Source organism: Dromaius novaehollandiae, chromosome 7 (genome assembly GCF_036370855.1).
Source record: "Dromaius novaehollandiae isolate bDroNov1 chromosome 7, bDroNov1.hap1, whole genome shotgun sequence".
Taxonomy (NCBI): domain Eukaryota; kingdom Metazoa; phylum Chordata; class Aves; order Casuariiformes; family Dromaiidae; genus Dromaius; species Dromaius novaehollandiae.
Genome location: NC_088104.1, coordinates 25221721 through 25248890, shown reverse-complemented (window position 1 = coordinate 25248890; position 27170 = coordinate 25221721). Strand labels below are relative to the sequence as shown.

Below are 27170 nucleotides of genomic sequence, written 5' to 3'. Positions count from 1 at the left end.
GTGGAAATTTTAGAAAACCGACATTAACTTCCTGGAGTGCCGAAAGGGGGGTCAGGTACGACCGGTTTCTGGCCTGCGTTTTTAGTACGGATTGACCAGAAAAAGAGGGGTCGGCGGGGGGGGGACGCAGCCCGCCTGGGCGGGGAGGCCGCCGCTTTTGGGCCCTGGGCGCGCGGGGAGGCGCCGCCGTCGCCCCGGCCCCGGTCCCCCCGTCTGCCCCGGCGGGCGGCTGCACGGGCCCGGGGGGAAGCGGGAAAGCGGGAAAGCGGCAGCCGAGCGCGAGCGCGGCCACAGGGCCTCCCGCCGCAGAGGGCCGCGCCGCCGCCATCTTGCGGGCCGCGCAGCCGCCCCGCGGCGGCCGGGGAGGCTCTGCCGGTGGAGCCGCCCTGCCCCGGGCGCCCTCTGCGGGCGCCGCCACGGGAGGCCGCTCGGGCCGGGCCGGGCCGGGCCGGGGGAGGCGGGGGCGCTGCCTCGGGGCGGGCCGGGCCGGGCCGGGCCGGGCCGGGCCTCCCGGTGCCGGCGGCCGCGGCGAGGTTGCTCTGCCTTAGACCGAGCAGGAGCCGCCGCTCTGCGGGCGCCGGCGCGGGGACTGGGACGGCGGAGTAGGTAAGCGGGGCGGTCCCGCGCCCCCGCCGCCCTGGGCCAGCGCGCGTTACCGGGGCACCTGTCGCAGCGGCAGCGCTGCCGCTGGCATGTGTGCCGGGCCCCGGGGCAGGTGCCGCGGGCGGGCGGGGAGCCGGGAGGGAGGCGGCGGGGGAGAAGGGGAAGAGGAAGGGAGCGCACGGTGCTGCGGCTTCTCCGCGGCGGAGCGCTGAGATGCTCCGTCCTCGCTGGACAAGCCGGGTAAGCGAGGCACTGCGCCGCGGCACTGCCGCTTTAGAAAGAAAAAAAATCTCGTCTTAAAAAATGTCTTGCTGTTTGCTTCAAAAATATGCATCTCCTAAGAGAACTTTAATTGAAGATTAAGGAAACCATTATTTTCCATTTATTTTTCTGGCCTTGTATTGTTTGCACTTGTCAGGAGTTGCTTCCCTGGGACTTGCTCAAACATCGGCATTGGTACACTTTGATGTAGCTTCGGGGGTTGCCATTTTGAGTGCTGCCAGTCCTGCCTTAGGCCTCTGCCTCCCTGGGCCCTGTGCGTGCTCGGCTTCCCCTGCCTATGGACTGTCTAGTACCTTCTTGTAACAACAGCATAGGGGGGAAAATGAAAAAGGAAACGTAACTTTGAAAAACAACTAGCCCGAAGAGATTTAGGGTCTGAAATTTCTGGTGGCATTGCCTGAATTTCATGCGAGTGGTGGCCAGCTTCTTGGGTTAATTGCTGTTACACTGCTGTCCTGTATCTGCTTTTTCTAGCTCAGTGACGAGAATGGTAAAAATTGTAGTTAATTTGCAAGAATAGGAAATACAGTAATCACTTCTCCCCACTTAATTTTATCACTGTAACTCTAGACTTACTTCCTCTCTAGACTTACTGTTGAAACTTTATGTGAAAAATGCGTATGATGTATTCTGGCCTGAGATTGAGGATGAGGTACTAGACCTTTATGAATGGTAACTCCTCCTGCCCTGTTACTGCTTCCAACCTCCTGAATGAATTCATATGTCATCCTTGGGACGTTTCTAGATTGCATTAAAGTGGCAAATGAGGTCACATTATGGGATTTAATTTATGAGCAATCCGCGTAGTCTTGCCAGTGTTGCCAGAATTATCCTGACAGTGATTATCACCTCAAAGTTTGAAAGTGAAGGGCCAGAGAGAAGGTATATTTTGATGTATCTCTCATCTTTGGCTTTTATTAAAAAATGCAAAATAAAAAAGGATGAAAGGGATTTTCCTGCTTGAGAAGCAGACAATTTCTCTACCTCAAAGAGAGGAAGCTGATGTTGCTTAACTCGCCACTGCTGGAGAATTCAATTTGTGTTCTGGTGAATTTTAACATTCTACAAATATTGACAACCTGCAAGAGAAGTAGGCAAATATCATTGCTTCAGTTTAGTTCAAGGGGGTGATAAACTGCACTAGTTCCTTGCTCCCTCTCTATTGCTAATCTTTGTAGCAGGCTTCATCTGATGCTGTCCAAGCTGTCCTTCCTTGTGAGTGCAAGCTGCTGGTTTGGCTGCAAGCAGCTGCTCTTGATGCAGTCAAGAGCAGACAAGGCAGCGTTATTCCTAAAAGCTACATATTTATTGGTCTGCAGTTCCCAACAACATATGCAGCTGTGAGTGGGTTTTCAATGATATATGCTACGCAGCCAAAGCCAGGTGCTTTCCTTTGGGCCTGTGCTTAATTTCCTTGCTTTGGTGTCATTTCACTAGTTAATTTGTTACACTTACTGAGAGAACAGTTGAGTTTCTGTGTAGAATATATGAGGTTTTAGTTTTGCATCAGATGGACATCACTGATTTGATTAAGAACCATGAACTGAAGAGGTTTTTGCTGATGTGAGAAGCTGGTTTGAATTAAACCCTGGGTGTGATGAGGCGGTATGTTAGATTGATCCATGATTAGTCAGCTCATGATCTCATGACAGTTATATCAACACATATATCCTAGAGAGCAAAAGGAGCTGAGAGAAGTATTTGCTGTGTGAGGCACCACACTGTGAAGAGCCTGCGTTTCTGGAAAGTACCTGCCTCTCTACAACAGATATTCTGCAAGTTAGATGTGAATGTTTTGGGATGTGCCCCTCTCTGGGCTCAGGAGATGGTTAGCATTCAGAGCCCTCTGAGGAGTGCCAGTAGTAGCTGTACTGTGCTGCAGCTTCTCTCTCTCAAACTCACGTGGTTCACTGAACACCGTGCCTGGCAGGCTGCACAGGCAGACTGCCTTGGCATGAAGTTTGGGCTGGCGATAGCCTGCAGGAACACCCTGGCTCCCTGGGGGAGGAGGCAAAATGTACCACCTGCTGCTCACTGGTACATCTACAGTGTCAAAGTCTTCTGCAAATTTGTTTGAGTGAGTCCTGAATTATAAAATGGGGACAAGGGCACTTCCATTTTTCCTAGGGATTTTATGGGGACAAATAACGATTTCAGAACAGAGGGGAGGAAGTGAGGTGCTTAGTCGATTTAGGCAAGATTTTGGCTTAAAAGTATTTTGACTTAAAAGTATTCAGAGGTGAGACAGAGTCACCTATGAAGGCTCTTCTCTGTGCAGGCAAAAAACATAGGTGGCTCCAAACACTTTTCAGGAGAGAAAGAGGGGAAAGAGAAACAATAGTTGCAAAAGTCTTTCAAACGGTTTAACTGTATATATAGTATGGCTCTTATGAGTTAAAATGTCAGAAAATAAATTTCATCATTAATATTGGCACAGTGGTAAGAGATGTGGCCTTGGATAGGAAGGCAGAGAGGATGAGAAGGAATGGCAGAATTAAGAGAGAGATACAGCCAGGATAATGCACTTCCACCACAGATCAAGTGTTGCATTTGGTTAAAAAAAACCCTCAAGTTGAGCTTTTCGCTGAAAAATGCCTCAACAGAGCAATGAGTAAGTTGAATGTTGTTGGTGAGAGCCTTGCCTTTACGAGGGCTGCAGGTTCCAAAGCTTGAAGAATTTGAGGTGGAGTTGCACCAAAAAAATGCGCATAAAAACTTTTCACTTTGCTGCTGTTGTAGAATGGGGCTGCTGCTTTCAAGAATTCAGCACTGGGGATCTTTCTATCCTTCGCTGTGATGAAACAAACTTTGATCCTTTTTTGGACATTTTGCAAACCCCAACTACTTTAAGTTTTGCTAGTAGAAGAAATGGTTTGTTGCCTGCTGTATTTATTGCAAGTTTTTTTCCATTGTTACGTAATAGGTAATGCTTTGAGCTCTGGTCTAAATACATCTACATGAATTTATCTTCTACAGCATTTTAAAAAAGTAGCAATTAAAATAAGCTGTACTGGAGTGAAATTCATTTTCTGCCGGAGAAGAGGTAGCCAAGGCCACTGAACAGATTTGGATGATGCAGCTACTCAGTCTGGGTAAATTACAACAGCTTTGTAATGTTGCTTACTGAAAACCTCAGGCATAAATACAAATCATGAATTAAGGAGTTTATGCTACATGTAAACATGCGTATGTTGGATGCCAGAGTATGAAACAAACAAAGCGTACAAGATCTGACCTTTACTCTGACTTGATTTATTTGATTATTTACCTGGCTGTTCTTTATTCCCTGAGGATAGGATAAAAAGAAGCTGGTAGGACTCTTAAACCAACTTTTAATTTGCACGAGTCTAGCTACTAAGCTCTACAAAGACCTGGGCTAGGAATTGGAAATCTCAGCTTTGCCACTGATGTGTTAGGTGACTTATGGCAAGTAAGAATGCCTTTGCCTTGGTTTCCATCTTTATGAAATGGGTGGAAATTATATTGGCTTCATTTCAAGAGTACTTTGAGATTTACTCATGACAAGTTTAAATACAGAGTTAGCTGATGGACTGTGTAATTTTCAGAGTTCTGTCACCAAGCCTGTATCTGTTTCTGGCAAGACCTTGCCATTGACCAATTAATTGATGTCCTCTCTCTTCATCTTAATTTACAGACTTTGTGTCCACATGCATACATCTCCTGCATTCTTGTAGTCTGCCCTTTCAAAGTGGAAAGCAGTGAAGATTCGGAGTCACAAGATATGTTTGTTGTCCATAAATACTTAATCTAATTTAGTGGATATTTAAATTTGACTGTCATGGGTCTAAAGAATTGTATGTAGGAATATTGGTAAGTGATAGTGTGCTGAATTAGAATACTCAATTGGCCACGGTGTCATATGTGGATCACTGGCTAATTGGAAGGGTATATCATGTTAAAATTAGTGCTTGATACTGAACAATTGAGAGAGGTCAAAGTTGCACAAAGCAAGGTGTGAGCTTGAAGACTGATGATTTGTTTTCTATAAGCCCTATCTTGAAGGTAGAAAAAGCCTTACCATAAGCCTTCATGCAAGGGTGGAGAAGTTACAGTCCTTGGTCAAAATTAATCTACCTTGCCTGGTACTCAGTTCTTGTAAGGGCTGCTCCTCTTATGTTTGTTATAAAGTAAAACAGGAATAATAAGAAACATGCAGACTGGCTCTTGGTATTGTGAGGAGAAGAGGTATAACCACTCTAGAGCAGGTGACAAAATTCTCTTAAATTGGGTGTGTCTTATGTTGGTGCAAGCCTAACTACATTAATATGGAGGCTTAAAATAAGTTGGACAACTCCTTACATTCACGTAACTGCTTTGGAGATCTTACTGTTTTGAAATGAGAGGTAACTTTACACTGGAACAAATTACAGGAACAGTGTTCCTGCGGATGCATGTAAACTGAAGGATTTTTACCTAGACTGGGTTTGTACCCTCTGGTACCCCAGGGCTGTTTGTCTGGAGGCTGTTTTTTTGCCTCCTTGGGTCACACTTGCGTAGTCTGTGTACTCAGCAAATGGAGCCTTGTGCTCAAGTATTGATTGTATCTTTCTGTGGCTGTGAAAAGGCAAAAGAGTTTCTGATTCCTCTGTGAAGAGTTTAGATAATTTGAAGGCATTGCTGCAGCCTCATGTCAATGGGTAACATGTTAAAAAAGAGCTTGGAATTTGGTATGGAAACAAATAAGTTAATTAACTGGGTGCTGTGACCAGCTCTGTACACACACTAGTACACAGTTTTTAGCAGTAGGCAACAGCGTTGGACAGGGCAAATAGCTTCAGTAATGCTTTTAGGCCTGGTCTATGCTATGCTTCTGTTGACAGATAGTGCTATTAATTGTCACAGGTAAATCAGCTTCCAAACAAGTTTAAGTGGAACTGCCTCTCATAATCATCTAAACCCTCAGCTGATGTGTTGGCATTTTCTGCATAGACAGGACAGACCCCCAGGTAACTTTGTGTGCAGACCCAGGGAAGCCAGGAGAATTGAGATGACTCGGTCTTTTAAACTCTTGATCTATCTGACTTACAGAAGATTATTCGCTCATTGGGGGAACATGGTTCTGCCCATGCACATGAGTTTTGACATAATTATAAGACTAGACAGGCTTTTCCTAGTTCCTCATCCCTCTTCTGAAGTCCTATAATCCTACCACAGTATCCATAGCTCTCTTAAGGGCCACTGGCTTTACTCTTGACTGAACACACAATATTGTCTATTTTTGTTCAAAGAGATATTGTAGAGCTTTGGTAAAATGCAGACAAGATAGTGCTAGTTTAAGTTAGTCTCTCAGCAGGCCAATTTAAGAAGATTCTCGAATGTCTTACAGGTGAGACAGGATAGTCGTCATAGCCAGTGAGAACAGGATGGAGTCTTATCTTCTCTAATAGGCCCTGGTTTATAATGGCGTATGATGCTAAATCATTCAAAGAAAACCAGCTTGCTTCAGTTTGTTACGTTAACACATGTTTTAAACTTTATGTTTTGTCTGCTGCTGGATGTGGGGCCCACAGCTAAAATGTTTTTGGAGAGGAGGAGGGTTGCTCCTCAGGTTTTGCTGTTCTAGCTGCCTGCTCTGGATATTTGTTCCCTTTGCCCATGGTGTAGCATCAAGGAGTTGTGGGCTAGAACCCAGCTATGCTAGCTGCTGTGCAAACATGACAGAAAGTTCACTTCTTTTTGAAAAAATCTATATGTAGTTTAGCTGGCATATATGATAGGACAGTATAAGCCACACTTACAGGTAGCATATTGGCAGCCTGCTAAATATTGCTCTGTTTATGGGTATCGAAACCATAAAGGATTCTAGTTTGGGTTTGAAATAAGGAACTGGGATACTTTTACTAATTCTTTTGATGAGCTGCTTCTGAACATTAGCATCTTTATGGGAAAAAGCACAAAAGCAAAGGAGAAATTTATTAAGATGTTCTTGGCTGATCAGTGGTGGGAATAAAGCTGTCGTTACTAAGTGAGGGATTAAGAGGGCATACAGCTTGCACTGTAATGGAATGTGAGAGCAAGTCTGATGTGGGAAGAACATGGAAGGATATACAAAGCAAGAACTGATATTGATAGACTAGGAGAATTATCCTTTTAGTAGTATTGTAGATTAATGAGTTCAATAATATTACATTTAAAAAAAAATTGGAAGGTTTTTTTGACCTTTGTCACTTACTTCTCCAGCAAAACAGATGCATGGTCCATAGTAACTGAGGGAGTACTTTCTTGATAGAGTATGAGAGCTCTGTTTCAGGCTCATTGGAGTTGAATTGGCAGCAGGATAGTCACAGAAGAGATCTTGGAGACAGGCTCAAATGGTTTTAACAGGAGAAATAGGTCTGGATTAGAGGGAAAAAAAGAAAGATCTGTGAGTTATCTGTTTAAATTAAGGTTTGTGAAAGTACGCAGGCAGAGGATGTAGGGAGGGAAAAAAGAGGAACAAGGAAAGAGACTTATCAGCACCCACAGAAATTTAGAGGGTTCCTCCCATGTGAATGTTAAGGGAACAAGTAGAGATGGGAGGGGAATTAGGAGGAGCTGTAATTACAAAAGATATGGGAAGGGCGAGATTTCAAGAGGATGATTGTGATAAAGGTGTATGATGGTCAGAAAAGATGAAGATGGAACACTAATTCTGAGAGTTTAAGAAGATTTGGGCCTCTAAGGATTTTGGTAAGAGCTGTTTCAGGGACAAACTTGATTAAATAGGATCTAAAGATGGACCTGAAGGAGAAGAGCTCCTGACCACTTGTAAATTGTGCATGTGGGAGCAGAGATGAAAGGGCAGTAGTTAAAGAGAGGTCAGGAGTGTTTTTTTTTTTTTTTTTTTTAATATTGGGAGTTTAAAATGTAATTTTACGCTGTAAGGGGAGAGAAGGAGAAAGAAGCAATTTGAACATAGTTTAGGGAGGACCTGGAATCTTATCCCAATAAGATTATGGGGCAAACAAAAGGGGTTGGAGAAGAGAAACACACAATTTGTTAGTTGAAGGCATGGAGAAGGTGGGAATTGTAGTTGAGAACTGATGGTGAGTTGAGGAGATAGATAAAGTTACTAGTTGCTAACAAGTATGTAGGCAGTTTTAAGGAGTCTTGTGCTTTCCTGCTAAAGCTAAGTAGGCTTTTAATGATAGTCCAGCAAAACAAGGGCTACACTGTGACAATTTAGCAATTATTGTTTTCTGACTGGAAAGGTTAAAGGGCTGTAAGTTATTCTAAATGACATTTAGATCCTAAAATAAGAATAAAAAATACTTAAGTCATAATCTCTTTTCCTTCCAACAGATTTTCAGCTTTTTGAATTCCCAAATTTCATTTAGTTTTAATATTTCAGTTTTATCCTCATATTTCAAGTTGAGATCTGGGGTTTTAGCCTCTGTATCAATTGTCCAACGCTTCCTGGCGAATTGTGTGAATTGGATTTGTGAAAAAAGGTTATATATAGAGAGAATGTTTTTCATCTTTTTACTTTCTCACTGTTTTTTCTCTGTAGCTACTTATTACTTGTCTTGTTTATTTGTAATGCACTGGTAAGTGTTTATACTTCTGTCGGCAAGCCAGATACCGTAAATATACACAAACGCTGATACAGAAGTTAATAAATACTTTTATTTATTTTACAGATGAGACCATTGCGTGCTGTTTTGTTGGAAGAAGTGGTCAAAGGAAATGGATAGTTATTCAGACTTCAATGCAAAGAACTTCTCATCTTCAGCTAATATGTCCATTTCTTTGCCTGGGCAAACTGGACTCAATACCACCGGTAGTCCTCCGTCTATGTCAATAAGCAGGCTTTTCCCAGCCCTGTTAGAATGCTTCGGAATAATTCTCTGTGGATACATAGCAGGAAGAGCCAACATTATCACATCAACTCAGGCCAAAGGACTGGGAAATTTTGTTTCCCGTTTTGCACTCCCAGCTCTGCTGTTCAAAAACATGGTGGTACTTAACTTTTCTGATGTGAATTGGTCCTTTCTGTATAGTATATTAGTTGCCAAAGCTTCTGTATTTTTCTTAGTCTGCATTTTAACATTGTTGGTGGCCAGTCCTGAGAATCGATTTAGCAAAGCAGGTTTGTTTCCTATTTTTGCTACACAAAGCAATGACTTTGCACTGGGATATCCAATAGGTAAGTAGCTACTTATGCTTTCTTTTTTAAAATTATTTTTCTTTACTCTAGAGAGTTTTGCTTTTATGTTTCCATAGTTTGAAATGAACTTCTAAACTGAAGTTGTGAAATACCTAAACCATTTCTCAAGTTGCATCTCTTAAGGAAGTTCTTAAAATAAATGAATAAATAAATAAAAAATCCTCAAATTATGTACTCTTTAATAAGAGAAGAACACTGTCAACTGTCATGAATGAGACAAAATTTAAAACAATCTGACTGCAGCTGTCTGTGACTGAGTGATCTAGCCATATTAAGTTAAATCAAATTAAAAAAAAAAAGATGTAAAATATCCTTTCAAAATTGGTGCAAGCTAACTTATACTTAGTGCATGTTAAGAATGTCCTTATGAGAAATTACCAGACTTGCCCTCAAGACCAAAATTCCTTCCTGTGCAAACTATGAGCCATTAAATGTGGCCTCTGAAATAGCTGTAGTGTTTTTTACTAATTTGGCATTAACTATTGGTCTGGCTCAAGGAAATCATCTAGCATAATACTGGTGTCTACCTGTTGTGACATTTATGTGTTGAAACTTTTAATCTGTTCAGAAGAAGCATCCAATTTCTGTACTACTTAACATATCTTAGTTTATGTCACAGATGAAGTTTTATCCACTGATCTTTGTTCTATTGTAACCAGTAGACATGCTTTTTAGGATATGTCCTGGAAAGAAATCAGTCCTTGAAAAGTAAGATTATTGTATGGTTTGTAGTAATTTGCATTTGTTTGTCTCAAATTCGAATTTCACATGGCTGTGATGATGCCTTTCTCATTATGTGTAGATAACCATCAGCCAGTGGAATTAAAAAAAAAAAAAAAAAAGGCATTCAGAGTATAACTTGTATAGCTGTGTACTCTTTTTTTTGTAAGCCTATATTTTGAATTTCAAGCAATATAATTATTAAACTTAATTTTATCTCAATCTATAAGGCTATTATTTTCTTCCTTTTTGTTAAGCAAGATTTTTTCTTTCCTTTTTAGAGGTTTTGTTAATGGTTTGTTAATACACTTTTAGCCATATGTACTGTGATACTTAGGAAGTGATCTGCAGTTGTGGTAGGTTTCTTCTGCCTGCTACTGTCTGAAGTGCAGTAGTTGATACCTCCTTTGGGAGACTGTTCTGTGCCAGCATAGCTTTCGGGGCTGCCTCTCCCTCAGCTGACCTCTGTGGCTGATGTGGAAAAGCACACTGCAAGTACCAGCAGTTGCAAAATACGCCTCGAGTGGATGGCATTTGGAGAAGATGCCAGGACTCTACTGTATTTGTGTGCTGCTCCCTGAAGAGAAAGTACTCTATGCCTCTCAAACTCTCTTGAGATCACTCTTGTCATCCAGACAAGGTTAAGAACAAAGAAAAGAAACAAATTTGTTCTAGCAAAGTAAAAAACCAAGATACTTAATTACAGAATTGAAAATACAGTTATGAAACAGAAGTTTAGACATGCAATTCCAGATTATACTTAGCAAAAAGTAGCTCCATGTTTTAGATAAACTTAAGGAGTTGGCAGCCTTGTTCTTACTCCAGGCAGCATGCTCAGGAAAAGCCTGAATCTTTCTTATTCTCTTAAAGCTTGCTAAATATGTATAAAATATAGACAAATGCAGTTGCTGCATTTCTCTTCCTTAGACCAAAATACCATGTTTCGCTCAGTTGCTTGTCCTGAGACCTATTCTTCTGATTTTTTTCCCCAAGAGGAATAGCACAAATGGGGCTGTGAGGATTACTTTTTGTTTCTTGGCCTTGGATTACAGTACCAGTTAGGGTTTCTCTCTCTTTCCTTTGGCCTTTTCTCTGCATCCACTTCCACTGTATCTGTCTAGTTAAAAACATCTTTCTACTTTGAATGACTTTCATGTCAGTTTACTTTTTCTTTTAAAAGTATTTTGCTGCTTTTAAGATACGATTCATATTTCCTCTATGTACATGTTACCAAATTCAAAAATTTTAGTTCATTAAGAGCTTTAGTGGAATGCCTAACACTACAATAATAGAGGTTATAAGCCCTTTAGAGTTCTTTATTTCTCAGAGCAGTTATTTCCTTCCTTGTCCTTTCCTTTCTCCTCTTCTCCCATGCCCAAACTTTTGCCAGTGTTGGGCTTTTTGCTGTCGTATGTGCAGCCTCTTTACTGTTCGTGGCTTGTCTGAAGTGTTTGGAAGACTAGGCTACACAAAGAATGCCTCACTGTTTTTTTGTTTTGTTTTGTTTGTGGGTTTTTCTTTTTTTCTTTCTTTTTTTTTTTACACTTACAATGATAGGTAATGTTTTGTTTACATTTAGAGGAAAATGTGATGTTTTAATGGAAATATGCAGCAGCAGTGAAAACAAATTAAACTTCCTCAAGGAAAAGGTCAGAGAGTTTCTCCTGTAAATAAGCATAGTTTAAAAGTGCAGTCAGTGAGTACTCCTGCAATAGAATAACTTTCCTTGAAAATGTCAGAATGGAAATTCAGAGCGAATGATGTTTTGGCAATATATATAAATAAGTAGATCTGTGAGCAGAGCTGCTTTTATTTCTTCGCTGCATGCACTACTCTTCTATATTCAGCCACAAAAAATGAAGTTGCCTAAGTACTGTTGTTACTTACAGTCATGTAAAGTACAACTCAAAATTATGCAAGCATGCCAGTGATTTTTTTTTAATGCATTATGACAGATATTCTTTACTGTACACGTTGAAAGTAAGTCATTGTTAGATGGGATGTCAAGATTTTATTATTCATCTGGAAGAGGTAAACCAAGGGCTTCTAGAGGTAATGCAGTTTGTTGGTTTGCAATTTGTTGCAAATGCAGGATCCTTTATTTCAGCATAGCAGCACAGCATAGTTGCATTCCTTTCACTTCCCCTGTAACAATTGCAAGTAACTTAAGTGCTCTGAATAATGTTAATTATATGGAATGCAAAAGCTCTGAATAGAAGTGAGGTGCTTAATCTAGCAATGAAAGGAAAATATCTAAAGAGAGACTCATGTAAGTGGATACTCTTCCAAAACCTAAAACTATTCTGAAAGTATTTTGACGTTTTGGCCCCCTCTAATATTCTTGGTTTCAGAGATACTAGTCTGTTAAAAGGATCAAGCAGCTCCTTGCTTTGGCAAAAGTATTCAGAAAACTTATTGTTGTCTCTCACAAAAGGTTTATCCTGACATCATTTACTATTACAAAATTGTTACTGAGAAATCAAGTTGAGATTTTTTTTCTTCCTTTATTTTGTTTCAGATGTTATTTTGAAGGCATGCCTATACAAATGGATTTCAATTTATGTACAAAAATGTCTATCCTAGTGGTGGCTAGGAAAAGGAAGTCATTTTTAAAAGACTTTTTCTTTTTCTTCATAATGCTTTTTTTGTGTATCTGAACAAGTTAATCTAGATAATAGCTGAAACACAAACCATGAGATCAGAGAGCTGAGGTTTGCATACTGATTTTTGTATTTTTTCTTAGCACTAACTGAGATGTTAGTGTTCAACTGCCACACACTGTCTCTCGTGGAACCTGTTTCTGGCAGTGCTGTAAATTTATAGTTCAGCAAAATAGAAGCATTATATATATATATATTTATTTATTTAATCTGCATTATATTCTCTACTCCTGTTTGTGCAACTTCCAAGAATCATGTCAAGTTCATGCAGTTACTGCTTGTGAAGCTTGAGTAGTGACAGAAATACTTGGAGGAACCTTTAATTAAGCTGATAACTAGCCAGTGTAATGTATACCCTCACTCTTTTTACAGACAGGCCAAGTAAGTCAGAGGAGAGGTAAATGGCTTGATCTTCAGAGTCAGCAAATACAACATAGCTGTGTGTCTCTGGAAATTAATGGCTTACCCAGGGTCACAAGCACAAGTTGCGCTCTGAAACCAGAACTACAGTCATAGCTCCTGTCCTGAGTAGTTTCAGAGAATGAATTAATAGTTCTATGCTAATGTATTTTTTATTTTGTTATTGTTTTGTTGTGTTTTATGTAATAAGTGTGGAAAGATTACACCTGATTTACCCATTGATAACTGGTCGCCTTTCAGACACATAAGACTTTTCCTAAGAAGACAGCTTGCATCCTGCAAATGTGCTAGTGTTTCTCCACAGCTCTCCTATGCCTCTGGGGAAAAAAAGCCATACAGTGAAAACAGTTGCTTTGTTTAGCATTCGGGATGAATCAAAGGGCATGTGGGATTTTTTAGGTTGCTTACCAATATTAGATTCCTTGTTCCAGAATGATTTTATTTTCTGTACCTATTGAATATTCATAGAATAGTTAAATAGTGCTGGATAGTTCATGTTTGATCTTTAATATATTCATTACATGACTGTGGCCTAATGGCGAATAGATGTGCTTTTCTTAACTGTATCTTCTTACATCACTTGTAAATGCTCTTAGTTCTTAAGGATAAGGCAATATTTTTTTCTCTAGCTTTCAGACAACAAAAATTAATTTCAATGTTATTTTATTTTTGTACTGAAACATTATCACTCATCACTTTTTATTTCCTGTCTTCTAGTTGAAGCTTTATATCAAACCACTTACCCAGAATATCTCCAGTACATTTACCTAGTGGCTCCAATATCTCTTATGATGTTAAACCCTCTTGGGTTTATCTTCTGTGAAATCCAGAAGTGGAGGGATAATCGCACTGTGTCGCATAGCAAAATGAAAATAGTGGGCCTAGCACTCCTTCGAGTTTTGCAGAACCCAATTGTATTCATGGTCTTCATAGGAATTGCCTCAAACTTTATTCTTGGCCAGAAGATTCCAGAATATCTTGAAAACTTCCTCGATGGACTAGGCAGTTCATTTTCGGGCTCTGCACTGTTTTATCTTGGACTAACTATGGTGGGACAAACAAAAAAAGTGACAAAGGGTATGTTTGTTGCACTGATCCTTCTCATCACAGCTAAACTGTAAGTTCAACTTACTACTTTTTTGTTGTTCTTTAAAATGTTTCAGTATGTTTAATCTGTGAATATACTGGTCAGATAGCTTTGCTCTCAAAATCCTTATAGTGGTACTAAGTTTCCCTTCAAGCATTTTAGATGATGCTTCCTGAAGTCTTTGATAGTATATGACTATTAATAATAATAAAAAAAATTAAACCACAAACCTGTTGTCAAGCTCTGCAGTGAAAAAAAAATTAAAGGTTTTATGGCTTCATGAACTGTCTGCAGGTTGTTCATCGTACCACTGTTTGGGAAATTACTGACTTAAAATTTGCTAGTTTAATAGTTAGACAACAGTAAATGTAAGTATTACTTGATTAGCCTTTGCATTTTCTTTGGATTAGGCAATACACCTCTAAAGTAGTTGATTTTGCTCACTATGTCTTTAAATCTCAAACTATTTTGGAAGAGCTTAAAAATGATCACATCACACTCTTAAACTGTCTGATATTTGAGCTTGAATAAAAGACAACTTTTATATAGAGCTTATGCCATCATTATCTTCCCTTGAGTATACCTCAGTTGCTGGTGAACTAAATATTTTATTTGCTATGGAGCTACAATTTGCATAATGAAAGTATTATTTTGATGAAATGCATACTGTAAAATTTGAAGATATGAAAATTTTATGAAAATTTGAAGATTTGAGTATCAGTAAAATTAACTAACTAAAGACCTAATTTGTAAATTAGATCAATGATACACATGCAAAGAACATGGAAAAAATGAATGGCGGTTAATGTTATCACTTTGCTTTACTGGTGAGTCTATGTATGCCTACATAAGGCTCGAACAGCGAGTCTTTGTAAGATCTGGGATATTGCTAAAGGCAAACAGAATAGCATCAATCGAGGTTCTTTTGCTGGGCAAAGAATTTCAGAACTGAATACTTAAACTTGAGCCCTTGTTTTGTGTCAGAGACCTTAATAATGTGGTCTGATTTTCATAGCTGGTGACTGCTTATAGCTGCTACTACTTTAACAGTTGAAAATTGAGTTTTGTTTTTATATTTTATGTTTTGAAAACTGAAGTCATACAAAGAAGGTATCTGACTTTTAGAAAATGTACTTATATCCTAGAAATTAATTGGTGTGTTTTTTAACGTTTCTTTTATGTATAGTTTTTTTTCAATTTAACTTGTGACACCAAATTTGGAAGCAGCTGGTAAATGTCGTGGTAGCAGTAAAGGTGATCACTGAAAGTGATGTCATTATTTTACTTATCATAAATAGTGTTCAGACAAGCCTTAAATATCTATTATTTCCTTTTCTGAGCGAAGCGGAGTCCAAACGTATAGGCTGAGTAGTTCTTTTTCCCCTCTTTTCAGACTTATGATGCCATTTCTCTGTAGAGAAATGGTGGAACTCTTGGACAAGAGTGATGACGTAGTCAACCATACCAGTTTATCAAACTATGCATTTCTTTATGGAGTCTTTCCAGCAGCACCTGGCGTGGCAATCTTTGCAGCTCAGTTCAACATGGAAGTAGGAATTGTATGTAATTAGCTCCTTATCAACTTGTATTAACTTTGAACTTAATTTTATAGATCAATTGGTTTTAAAAAGCTTGTTGAAATTACTTTTCTGTAGTATAGACTCATAGGTTTACTTATTCTGCCTAGATCTCAAATCTGAATTACATTTCAAATTATTAATTAACAGAATAATTTTCCTGATGTCTCAAGTGCCTTCATGGTACAAGTTTTTAAATGAATCCTCATATTTTTCTTATTCATAATTCTAGTAGGAAGAACTAGAATAACTTTGACTATAAAGAACTTGTATCCTTGTTTTTTCAAAAACCTTATCTTTGAGCTGCTGTTTTGGTTGGAAAAAACAAATGTTATTGATTTCAGTGAGAACGGTGTTGGCTAATTGCTGAAAACTTCTGGAAAATCTTGTGATTTAACTACTTCTGTTGTGTTTCCGTCCAGTTAAATCTTCTGATAGAAATGAATTTGACTTTTTTAACATAGGGCGTATCAATTACCTTTTCAGCTTAAGGTATAAATCTTATAACTGTGTCCCCCATCCCCCCCCGCCAATGAGGTGATACTAAAACATTCCTCGTGACTTTCCTTGTTTTTTTGATGTTATCCATTTTGGCAAAAAAATGGACACTAGAAGTAAAGCTTTGTAAGGTGGAATTTTGCACTCAACTGTCTCAGGAAATGTTTTACTCATACTACAGATCCCTGCTCTAAAACTCACAATTCCATCACTGTGCAAATTCTAAAAAGAAGAAAGCAATGAAAAACCAAGATAGAAATCACTTAAACGTAAATACATATGGCTGCTTTTTCTCATGCATTTCCTATTAGCATTTGCATAACTACATGTTGCTTATTTATTTCCAGTGTGAATATTTCCATCCGAAAGTAAATTGTGACATTGTAGATCCACTCCTACACTGGAGTCAATAGTATCTTTGACATCTATGAAAAAGCTCTGTAAGAATTTGCAGTGGGGAACTCTGTATTCCTGTTATTTCAGAAGCTTCTTAAAAAAATCCATTTAACAATTTGTGTAAAATGGATACTTCCTGGCTCAAATTCTAACTGTTTTGTTGTGGAAAGAACTCCATGATCGGTTAAAGCTCTATGTATGTATGTAAGTCACGGGCATAATTTTACAAGTGGGTGTATTCCTAAAGACAGATTATTTAACCTGAAATCTGTTTAACAACTCTGCTCTTGTTTCTTTTTGACTCTTTTTGCAGATTACCTCAGGCATGGTGATAAGCACTTTTGTGTCTGCCCCTATCATGTATGTCTCTGCATGGCTGTTGACCATTCCATCTATGGATCCCAACCCGCTGGCATCTGCACTCCAAAATGTTAGCTTTGACATAAGTATTGTCAGCCTCATTTCCCTGGTAGGTGTTGGCAAAGTGAAATAACATAGCAGTACTAGTTTACCTCACAGGGAGTAATTACATCAAAGCTTGTGCTTGGATATCGCAGTGTTGGAGGCTATGTAAAAACTTCAGCTGGAATTTAAGCTCCTGAAACATTAATGAATATTTAATTAATTAGTATTAATGAGTGTATTTAATTGGGAAATTTTAATTTAGACTTATTAATTTCCTTTTTTAAAAATTCTGGTTACCAGGTTCTTAAAAAGGGATGTGACATCCTGGATTTTCAATGTGAATTGTATTTTGACTTTACAGGTGCTATAAATAGTGCGCTTATTTTGTTTGCTTTTTTAGAATAAAAACTTCCATGTTGGAGGGGGCTGGGATTTTCTTAAACTGGTGTTTCACTGAAATCCTCATGTCATGAAACTATGCCTCAAGGGAAGCAACAAGTGAAGATTGACTCTTGCTGTCATTTTGGGAGATTAAGTAAGGGCAAGGCGGAAGACTTTTAAAACCCAGATTGCCAGACAGTTTCATGTTCGTTCCTGAAGACTTAATTGGATTTGAATATCATTGTCCTAAGGAACAGCCAAGCTTTTGCACATCATAGACAAGCCCTTGGTACTCCCTGAAAATACTTCACCATCATAAGAATACAAAAATATGCTTTTTTTTCCTTGGCTATATTTCCTGTAGCATAGGGACTGGCAGCAGATGGTGTGGGGCTGGCTATACAAGCCATGATGCTAAGAAACTTGTCAAGAAGATTTGCTGTATGTTTAATTCCAGCATAGTTTCCCAGAATACTCATCTTGTTCTTTTTTTAGTTTGTTTTTAGTCTTAAATTCAATTTTATCTTGTGTGTTCCAGATCTGGTCTCTTATTGTTGTTGTTCTGAGTAAGAAATACAAACAGCTTCCTCATATGATTACAACAAATCTACTTGTTGCTCAGGTCAGTAGTGAGAAGAATGCCTTTTAAAAAAAAGTCTTATTTTTAACATTATTATAAGAATGCTTTCTACAGTCATATCTTTGTAGTTGTCTGAGGGTGAGGAAATCTAATGGGTGATGTGTCTAAACAAGTTTTAAGCCTTGAAATGTACTCTTGGCAGAGTTAAACAACACTTAATGCTTTGAGAGAGCAGTGTCTGAAATAGAACTATAAATAATCAGAATGGAGAACAGCTTCTGAATTATATTTTAAGTAGTGTTGATGGCACTTTCATGTCAGTTTATGCCAATCTGAAGTCAGCAATGCCATGGTGACTAGCAGTGTGTGGGTGACCTGACTGAAGGAGCTAAACAGGGAACTAACCCTCAGGCGGGTTGAGGTCCCTGACTGGACTTGCTAGGGCATTAGGCAGGTGCCACTGCTATTGCAAAGAGGAGGCATAGGAATACATGGCTGGTGGCTAGGGAAGGGCAGAGCCAAGTAACTATGACTTAGATTAATTTTAATTCTTATTTAAGCTTAGAGAAAACTGTATAGAGTACATGTACCCCCTTTCATAGAAGTCAACGGCAAAACTGCTATTAAATTCAGCAAGACCAGCCTGTGCTTGTAATATATCTGTGCAGAAGGCACTTTAAGTGTTTTATAGAGCAATACAGTTCAAAACAGTGAAGTCTCTAAGGTCTTATCATCGGGTCACATTTTGAACAAAATTATGTATGTGAATTTCAGGTGCTTCATGTCTGTAACAGCGTGAATTTAATTTTGAAATATTTTTGAACCTTTATATTACCTTTGAAATCTATTTCTTCAGATTCCTTCAATACTAAAACTGTCATATATGAGCTATTGCGGGGTCAAAACTTGTATAATTCTTGGTTGGATGATACCTGTTGGTCTCAGCTTTGTGTCCATATCATTTCAGATAAATGGTTTGTACTTAACACAAGCTTTGCATTTTGCTTATAATAAGATACATAAAGACTAAGATTATATATTTTTCCTGACTTGTCTTAGTCCAGGCTTCTCTGAGCTATATATATGTGCTGACCATTAAAAAAAAAAAAAAAAAAGTACCATAGTCAGTGACGTAACTGAAATATTGAGCTTACTGATGCAGCGGTTCACAGCTGTGAAAACTGTTGAATTCATAAAATTATGCTTCAGTGAATCTGGGGATGGAGTTTGAAAGCTTATTGTGTAGCTATGTTTCACTGTACTTAGTTTTTCTTGCCATCCTGCTTTCCAAATTCAAACTATGGTATCTCTTCTTTCGTTTCAGTTTATTGCTTGCATTGGAATGATAATATGGAATTTCATTGTTGAAGAGAAAGACATCACTGTACAGATCCTAGTATTTATATTCCTGTACAGCTCACTTTATAGCACCTACCTGTGGACAGGTATGACTTTTGGGGGGAGAATTAGATATTGTAATAAAAGATTGATGCACTGAAATAATTTGATTATATTCTTCAGAGTGATTACTTAGATGTAATTCTACAAATATTGTAAGCAGACGCTTGTAAATTGTTACCAGGCTGAAGTGCTAGCAATGCAGATCAAAGTGTCAGGCATTGGTTCTGCTATTGGTAGATTGTGCCTAGACAGGTCTTGTTCATCTTTGCTAGATGCAGCAGCATCGTTAGCTTGTAATGAGTGACAAGAACCTGTTCTCAAGGCAGAAGCAGTTGTAAACAGAGTGGATGGTGACAGGTTGCTCTTCAGCAGTGCAAAAGCTTATTGACAATTTTAATTAATGCAGAATTTAAGATTTCAAATTATTCAGTATTATGCAAATGAAAAATAAAAAAAAGAACTCAGAAGACTAGGAAATACGGAATTAAGGGAGATACCAAAGTGGTTTTAACATTTTTTTTCCACTATCAACTGCCAGTTCTAAAGACAACGTGCATGTTCTGCAGGTCTAGATGAGTAATGAAAGGACTGCTTGAAGCAGGCAGTGTTGCAGGATACATCAAAGGACTTGGAGAACCTTATTATGTATGATTTTAAAAAAGAGACTATGGGTGTTCAAGAGACTTTATATTCCATTCCTGAGGCCAGAAGCCTAAGGGTTTAATTCTTGTGGTGTTTTTGTGGAGTAGGTTGTGTTTCAGCATTTAGCAGATAGGCAGCTCCTAATTAGCATAATCTACGTAATACTACCTTTGCTTCAGCATGGAGAACTAGATTTTATTCTACAAGACTTGTGTGCCTCATTTTCCACATGTTCACTGATGTTTACAAAGGCTACGTTTTTGGGTGTGTGTGTGCACATATACTGTGAACATAGTAAAGTGTCATTCAAAGGGGGCATGTATGTCAAGGTTGCCTTAAATCTTAAAAGCTAGGATGTTGAATTTATGGTTTTAGATGAGATAACCCTGCTACTACAATAAGTGCTCTTTTGCCTTTTTTTGCATTTTTTCATTAATAATATTCTTTTTGAAGGTAATAGGTGTTTCTATTTTACTTCGGTGGAACAAATCTTAGAAAAATAATTTTAGACTATTAGAAGGTCTGAAAAAAGGAACATCTTAGTTATTGAGCAGGTCATGTCATAGAGTGTCTAGATTCTGTAACTGTCATTTCCCTCTTTAGTAATAAGGCATTTATTCTGTTTTTCCTAGGTTTTCTATCTTTCTCTTTGTTCTTGTTGAAGAAGAGAGAAGCAGTAAAGGTTCCCATAGGGTTCATTATCATAGCTGGATGGGGGTAAGTTAGTATAGCTGTTTCCCTGTAGAATAAGTGGGAGCATGCTTATTAAGGTGCTTTGACTGCTTGTATTTTGCTCTTTCAGTATCCCAACACTTCTGGTAGGAATCTTACTAATAGTTGGTGAACATAACAACAATAGCATTGACTCCGCCTTTTTTTATGGAAAACATCAGGTATGAACATTTCTGTCCTCATCTCTTCTTCTTCTTTGTCTAATACATTACTGAGAAACTGTGTTCTCTGGTTGCTTCTTATGTAAGTAGCTTTCAAAGTGTCATAACAACAGCATCATTATAGAAGATCAGCTTGTAGATTGACATAAAATGTGTATCTCTAATGGACCATTAGAAAAGCTTGTTTAAACAAGGACCTTAATGTTTAGGCAGCTATGACCAAGGAAAAGAGTGGGTAGGCTAACATCCACCCCCCCCCCCCCAAAAGAGGCTTGGGAGTAGTAATGAATTACAGTGTCCTTTTCCTGGTGTCTACTCTGTAGTTTAGCTTGGTAACTATCTAAAATTGTTACAATCCAATAGCTAATTAATGTCTTTTGGCCTCTAGTAGATAGGATCTGCATTACATGTGTAGCAGTAACTACTCGCTGTATGGAAGGCTTCTCTGCTCAGTCACGGATTGAAAGTCCCTGAGCCTGAACTGCAGTTTTTACCAATAAATAGTTCCCCTTAACAAAGGATATGAAGTGCACTAGAGTGGATATTGGTGTTGTTTTCTCTTTACCTTTCTTATGGATTAAGAGGCTCAAGATTATTCATGGCACTTTCACAAGTACTAAAATAGCCTAACAGTGGACTTTGGGTATGGGTGGCAGATGATTAGAAGGAACGGATAATTAATGGGCTGTTCCCCATTGGAGAAAGCATGGAAAATAGAGCTGTGCCAGAGGGTGACAAGAGCACATTGTTCTTTAGAATTAAAAGGTACATAAACAGGACTTAGAATTGAGCACTAATAGTCCTGAAGGGAAGGAAGGTGATGATGAGAGAACCTTTTTGGATATCGCAGAAAATATTTTGGAAAATGTTATATTTATGTAAAATATGTCCCCATCATTAAAAAGAAAAAAAATCAGAACAAGGAGCTAGGTTACTTGGACTGAGAAAGTTAATTAGTCTGTTGTACTGAGCACTCTTTCAATGCGACAAGAACAGTGAATATCTGTCTCTATTCAGATGTATTGATTAGAATATTTAGAAAAGTACTGAAGTTAGAAAGACAGATATATGCAAGTATTTTCCTTTATCTTAGATGTATTTTCTTTGGTCTCTTAACAGATAATTACCACAGCAGTGATCCTGTTTATTAGCATATTGATGTCAGGTGTCTCACTTATGTGCATGAACAGAAATAGACAAGAGTCAAATTATGAGATACTGAACCCATATTCACCTCGTAGCCAAGTGGAGGAGGCTGAAGTGGAAGAGAGTGAGGGGAATCAGGTATCAACCACAGTGCCTCAGCCTTCTGCAGGACCTTCTGCACAGCCTTCTGCAGAACCTTCTGCACACCTATCTGCAGAAAGAGGTAGAGAAAGTGAATGTCTAACACACTAATGGCTTGGGATACAACAGATTTCTGTTCTGAATTTATTTCCGACCTGGGAAGAACAGTTGTTTACAACTTGAAATGCTATTCTAGGATGGAAGAAAATGTAGATATAGCTGTCCAAGGGCTTAGGTTTATGTCTCTAAGGGAAGTTTGAGGGTTATCACTGTATGGGTGGGGGAAGTGGCTGCGAAAAAAAGCATGTGCATATGTTTTTATGAAAGCAGTGGTGTCATGATAAGTGTGTGATGGATAGAGTCCAGTAGGCATCTTAGGTTGTTTGCCTGCTAAACTTTCTCTTTCTAAATGAATTATACACCTGCAACATTGCTACTCAATGTGTTTCTAATCCTCCTTGTTTGTTTAGCCTCTTGGTCATTTACCTTATGTTTTTCCCTATAGTTAACTATCAAGTACCCATATTGCTTCCATGGTGGTAGTGCTATGTTAAATATTTCTATATATAAATAGTGTGGCCCATATGCTCTCTCTGCAAATCGGAAGAGTTATGGCTCCTTTTTCCTCTGAAGTTATTTGTGAGCACAATAGTTACAGCTTTATAGTATATACTGTTACACTTAGAAAATAAATTATAGTAGTGAAAGAAACTAACTATCCTGTTACTATATATGCTTAATAGGCTGTTGTTCTTGTCAAACAACAAATGGTGAATTATCCTGTGCTAGAGAGAGCAAAGCAGTGTCAAATGCCGTTGAAAGCAAGATTCCTCCAATTGAGGCAGGTAATACAAACGTGTATCCCTGTTTAATACTATAAACTGTTCCACAGCATTTGTGTGTGTTGTTCTCACAAAGAAACTATTTGGGCTGTTATTCTCTCAGCTCAACATGGATAACTTCTATTGCATATTAAATTCAAGTCTTGGGCAATATGTCAGTTGTTTTTTTCTCTTTTGCTTGACGGTTATTGGTAATCTTTTGTTGCTCAAGACGAACAACTTTTGTTTACCGCTTTTGTTTACCATTTTAACACTTCCTTCTGAGCATTCAAACTTTACCTCTATCATTCTCTTGTTTGGACAGTGAGAAATTGAATGCATGTCCTCCCCTCAATTTTAGCAGTTTTTGACTTAAACACACTTTTTTACATTCTAATATTCACATATTTGGTCTTCCAGAACGGTCTTTAGCTCATGCTTAAAATACGGGCTTTTTAGCCCATATTTTAATCATGAGGAGCAAGCAGGTCCTGCAGACTAGATAAAAAAACAAACAAACAAACAAAAAAACCCATGTTGCTGTATTATCCATGTCCGGGGAAGACAGAAGTGACTGAAAGCCTTAAGAGCCATTGGAACAGTAAAGTAGATCACAGTAAAATAGTAAAAGAGACTGTCCCGCACCTGATGGAAAATTCTGCATGTTCAGCTCATTTTCATCTTACATCACTTTCAATAGCCAAAGCTGTCTGCAGTGCAACCTTTCTTTTTTCCTATTTTCTTCTTGTTGTTTTTGCATCCTTAACAAGAAAGTTAGTTTTCATATGCACTGTTTGGACGCAGTATAACTTTTAACAAATCTGAATTATTTCCCCATGAAACATACTTAGGCATATATCTCACAAAATGCTAATTTTATACCCTTTATACTTATTCTCAGCTGTTTTTTCTGTGAAGTAATTCAGACAAGCATCATAAGAATGCCTTCAAATGATGGAGGAGGAGAAGTTTAATTTTCTTATCCTAAAAGATAAGATACTGTTTATCTCGAGTATGATCAAATGGGAATATTTCTGACTACTAAGTGAATGCTTCAAAACTACAAATGAGTGAAAGCAAATTGTAATGGATACACTTGTGTAGCTTTAGCTGCAATAATTACCAATCCTTCTACTATCTCATTGAACTGCTATGACAAGTATCTAGTGCAAATTTTTAGGTATTTTCTTGCCAGGAAGTTTTTTACTGCCATCTACTGGAAGACACTCAGAATTCCTTTAAGTTCTCTAACCAGAAGAAAAGCAACCGTTCTCTGTGTATTTGGCTTTTTGATTGACAGAATTGTGACAACATTCTGATATACCAGTTTAAAAATACAATAGCAGAACTGATATAAATAGGAGAAGGCTGATTGTCTGATCTAGAGCTCAGCAAGGCTGAGATACAGAATAAAAAAACTAGAGTTGATAGTATATTTGAAATATATATTCCAGAAATTAATTCTATGTTTAAAAACTTGCTCAGAGAAGTTGATAATTTTTCATTATTTCTAGTAGTGATTTCTAAATGTTAACCACAGCTTAAGTTTTGCATTAAACCTTTCAAAGAGGACTTCTCTTGCAAAAAGTTTTTTTTTTTTTGAGTACATTAAGCAACTGTTTCATTTGAGAATAGATGTCTGAACAGGTTATTGACAAAGCTAATATTAAATTTTTTGCATTAAACTTCATAACTTCAGTACAAATACTTACAAAGTAATCCCAGCAAGTAACATTAATACATTAACAAGTTTGCTCATGGAGTTAGAGATAAGCCATACTTGTTAAGTTAGAAGCCTAATGAAAAATTCTGGTTTGTTTTTCAGCTGATCAGTGTGTGAGTCAGTGCAGTGCTCAAACTTGCATATTGGCACAGGAAGAACAACTTCTACAGACTGGAGACAAACAGCTGGCCAGACATGTGTTGCTGTGTTTGCTTCTCGTTGTTGGCCTGTTTGCTGTAAATATTTTTCTCCTGCTGTTGATTAACTCATTGATGTGGAATGATTTTCAGGAAAGCTATATAGACAGTCCAGTAAAAATCTCCTAATTCCTCATATTTGTGACAATACATTAAATAAATTAGAGGCTTTATTTTGGTCCCTTATTGGAAGGGGGATGTTGTAAGATTAATTTTGCTGTGCTGTGTAAAGTTAATGATGACAATGCTAGTGAGCAAACCACACTGGAGAACACTGAAGGAGAAGAAAAAATGGAGTTATATCTTTAGCAAGCTAATTCATCACTACTGCCCCTCTTTCCATTTTTCTCAAGAGCTACTCTTCTTCCCTAGCCAATAATCAATTAAAAAATGTAAAGTGAATTCTACATCTAAAGAAGACTATGTCAAAATGGCTTCGTCTAATCATACTGACATTTGGAATTACACTTCTTTCACAGATGCTTTAGTAATGAAGATAATATAAGAATTTATTTAAAATAGAAAAATACAGTTTTGTTACTTATAGTGGTGGTTTGGAAGTGATTATCTGTTTTGTTTTGGTTTTTTTTTAATGGATGACAGTAAGAGAGAAAATACTGTGCAGAAATATATAATACTACAATGCAGGAAGCTGTGGCACAGCAGCTACTGCTGTTACTTTTCAGGACTGACTTAGTAAAATTTTTCCTGTAACAAATATTTCATGCTAATATATACATATTTTACATCTTTACAATAATGAGGTGCTCCACCTTTTAGACTCTATTTTAGTTGTAGCTGAATAATTACTTAGATGCTATGATATGAGACGAATTATATTACAAAACTGACCTTTACACACGAATGGGTTAACTTTGGAGGTTTTTTTCTTTTATCGGGCATCTAAAATAGCTAAAGTAGTGTGTGCTTCAGCTTAACACAATCTTAACTATGTAGAAAATGTGTAGAAAGCACTGGTCCCAGCTAAACAGGCCTAGAGACAATATTGGTCCAGACAGATTTGCAGTATTTATCTCTTTTAGGTTGACTACCTAAGTATGCTTAGGAGAAGTTCCTTATATAAACATGTAAAGGGGCAGGGCCTCTACAACGACGTCTTCCTTTTTTGTTGTTTTTATTTAAATCAAACACACTCCTTTTGTTATAGCTATTGAGCTTAACTGAGATGATGTTTTAAGATGTTTATTCCCTCTTATTTGTCTTTTTTTGAATTATTTGTTACATGAAGACAGTGAAAATTGAGCAAGAATCTGTTACCATGTGAGGAGTAAGAAAGTGTTTTCTGATTTGTGTCTGTTTTGTTTTGTGGGTTTTTTTTCCAACAGAATCTTTCCAGTTGCTTATGGTGGCTGTTCAACCAAGAACCTGGAAGGCTCTATGTGGAACTGCAATTCTTTTGTGCGGTGTTTAATTTTGGCCAAGTACGTATCAATGTTTATTTTGACACTGACTTTGTTAGTGGGTGCTGCAGCACATGTTGTAACAGGCAATATAAGCTGAAATCCTCGAACAGTGCTGATATAGCAGCTCCTCATGGGGAGTTTTTTGCATGTTTTCCTGAACTTTTTCTTTTGTCTTGATAGTTTTCTTATCATGACATAGTTGTTTTATGTGCATTTGGGATGAACACTTCCAAGGCACAAAGGACAACTGAGTGCCAAATGCTTGTAGAAACTGAGTAGGATTTTAGCATACCTGTACCAGAAAGTTGCACCAGGGTAGCTTTTGTGAAATGACACCACTATTACTAAATGGATGCAATGGGTGCTATGAGGGTATTTTGTCTGTAAGGCTTTAAATTGTTACCTCTTTAGTTTCAGTTACTGGTCTATTAACTAATGCCTGAGAATTAGATGTGTAAATGTTCCTAATCTATTTCAGTGTAAAATGACACAGATTAGCTTTGTTACCTCTGAGAGTGAGAAAGGAAAGGCTAGGCAGTCTTAGTGTAAATACAGGAGGAGTATTTTGCAGATGCACAGACAAGTGTGCCAACAAGATGCAGTGCAGTATCCAGTTACCATACCAGCCTTGATCCAAAGGCAGTGCAGAGAAAGGAATTAATTGGAAAGTATTGTAGCATGTAAATTACAGTCAGTCAGTTCTTCTCTTGACATTAATAAGGAGAGATTTATATAACTGGTTATGTAAGGATCCTGATATTTCGAATATCAGATGGGTATTTAGATTTACTGAACTCTGTTTCTTGAAGAGTTTCTTTGACAGAATGCTATGTATTAATCTTTTTAAGGCTGAAATGAAAAATCAAACCAGAAAACAAAATACATTTCCAGTGGTGTGCAGAGAAGAAGGATACTCTTTGCATATGTATTCTGGCTGAAGAAGGGCTTTTTTTTTTTTTCTTTACACATTCACACACTTACACACTTACTTTAATGAATTGTTAGT

At 38.0% G+C, this 27170-nt stretch overlaps 1 protein-coding gene across 5 annotated transcripts in view; it reads left to right on the top strand.

Annotated features, from left to right (window-relative positions):
• The first annotated feature begins 232 nt into the window (after nucleotides 1-232).
• Nucleotides 233-27170, top strand: part of GPR155 (G protein-coupled receptor 155) — a 32219-nt gene continuing 5281 nt past the window's right edge. Inside the window, exons 1-13 of one of the 5 annotated variants that reach the window (XM_026092873.2) lie at nucleotides 233-606; nucleotides 8526-9031; nucleotides 13570-13969; nucleotides 15333-15498; nucleotides 16724-16879; nucleotides 17735-17818; nucleotides 19101-19221; nucleotides 20452-20536; nucleotides 20622-20712; nucleotides 21832-22081; nucleotides 22743-22844; nucleotides 24646-24779; nucleotides 26087-26182. In XM_026092873.2, the coding sequence (XP_025948658.2) occupies nucleotides 8572-9031; nucleotides 13570-13969; nucleotides 15333-15498; nucleotides 16724-16879; nucleotides 17735-17818; nucleotides 19101-19221; nucleotides 20452-20536; nucleotides 20622-20712; nucleotides 21832-22081; nucleotides 22743-22844; nucleotides 24646-24779; nucleotides 26087-26182 (2145 nt within the window). In that variant the 5' untranslated portion in view covers nucleotides 233-606; nucleotides 8526-8571. Of the gene's footprint in view, nucleotides 607-750; nucleotides 844-3959; nucleotides 3978-8525; nucleotides 9032-13569; nucleotides 13970-15332; nucleotides 15499-16723; nucleotides 16880-17734; nucleotides 17819-19100; nucleotides 19222-20451; nucleotides 20537-20621; nucleotides 20713-21831; nucleotides 22082-22742; nucleotides 22845-24645; nucleotides 24780-26086; nucleotides 26183-27170 lie in introns of those variants that run through there. The other 4 variants (XM_026092880.2, XM_026092845.2, XM_026092854.2 and 1 more) reach the window with 4 other exon arrangements.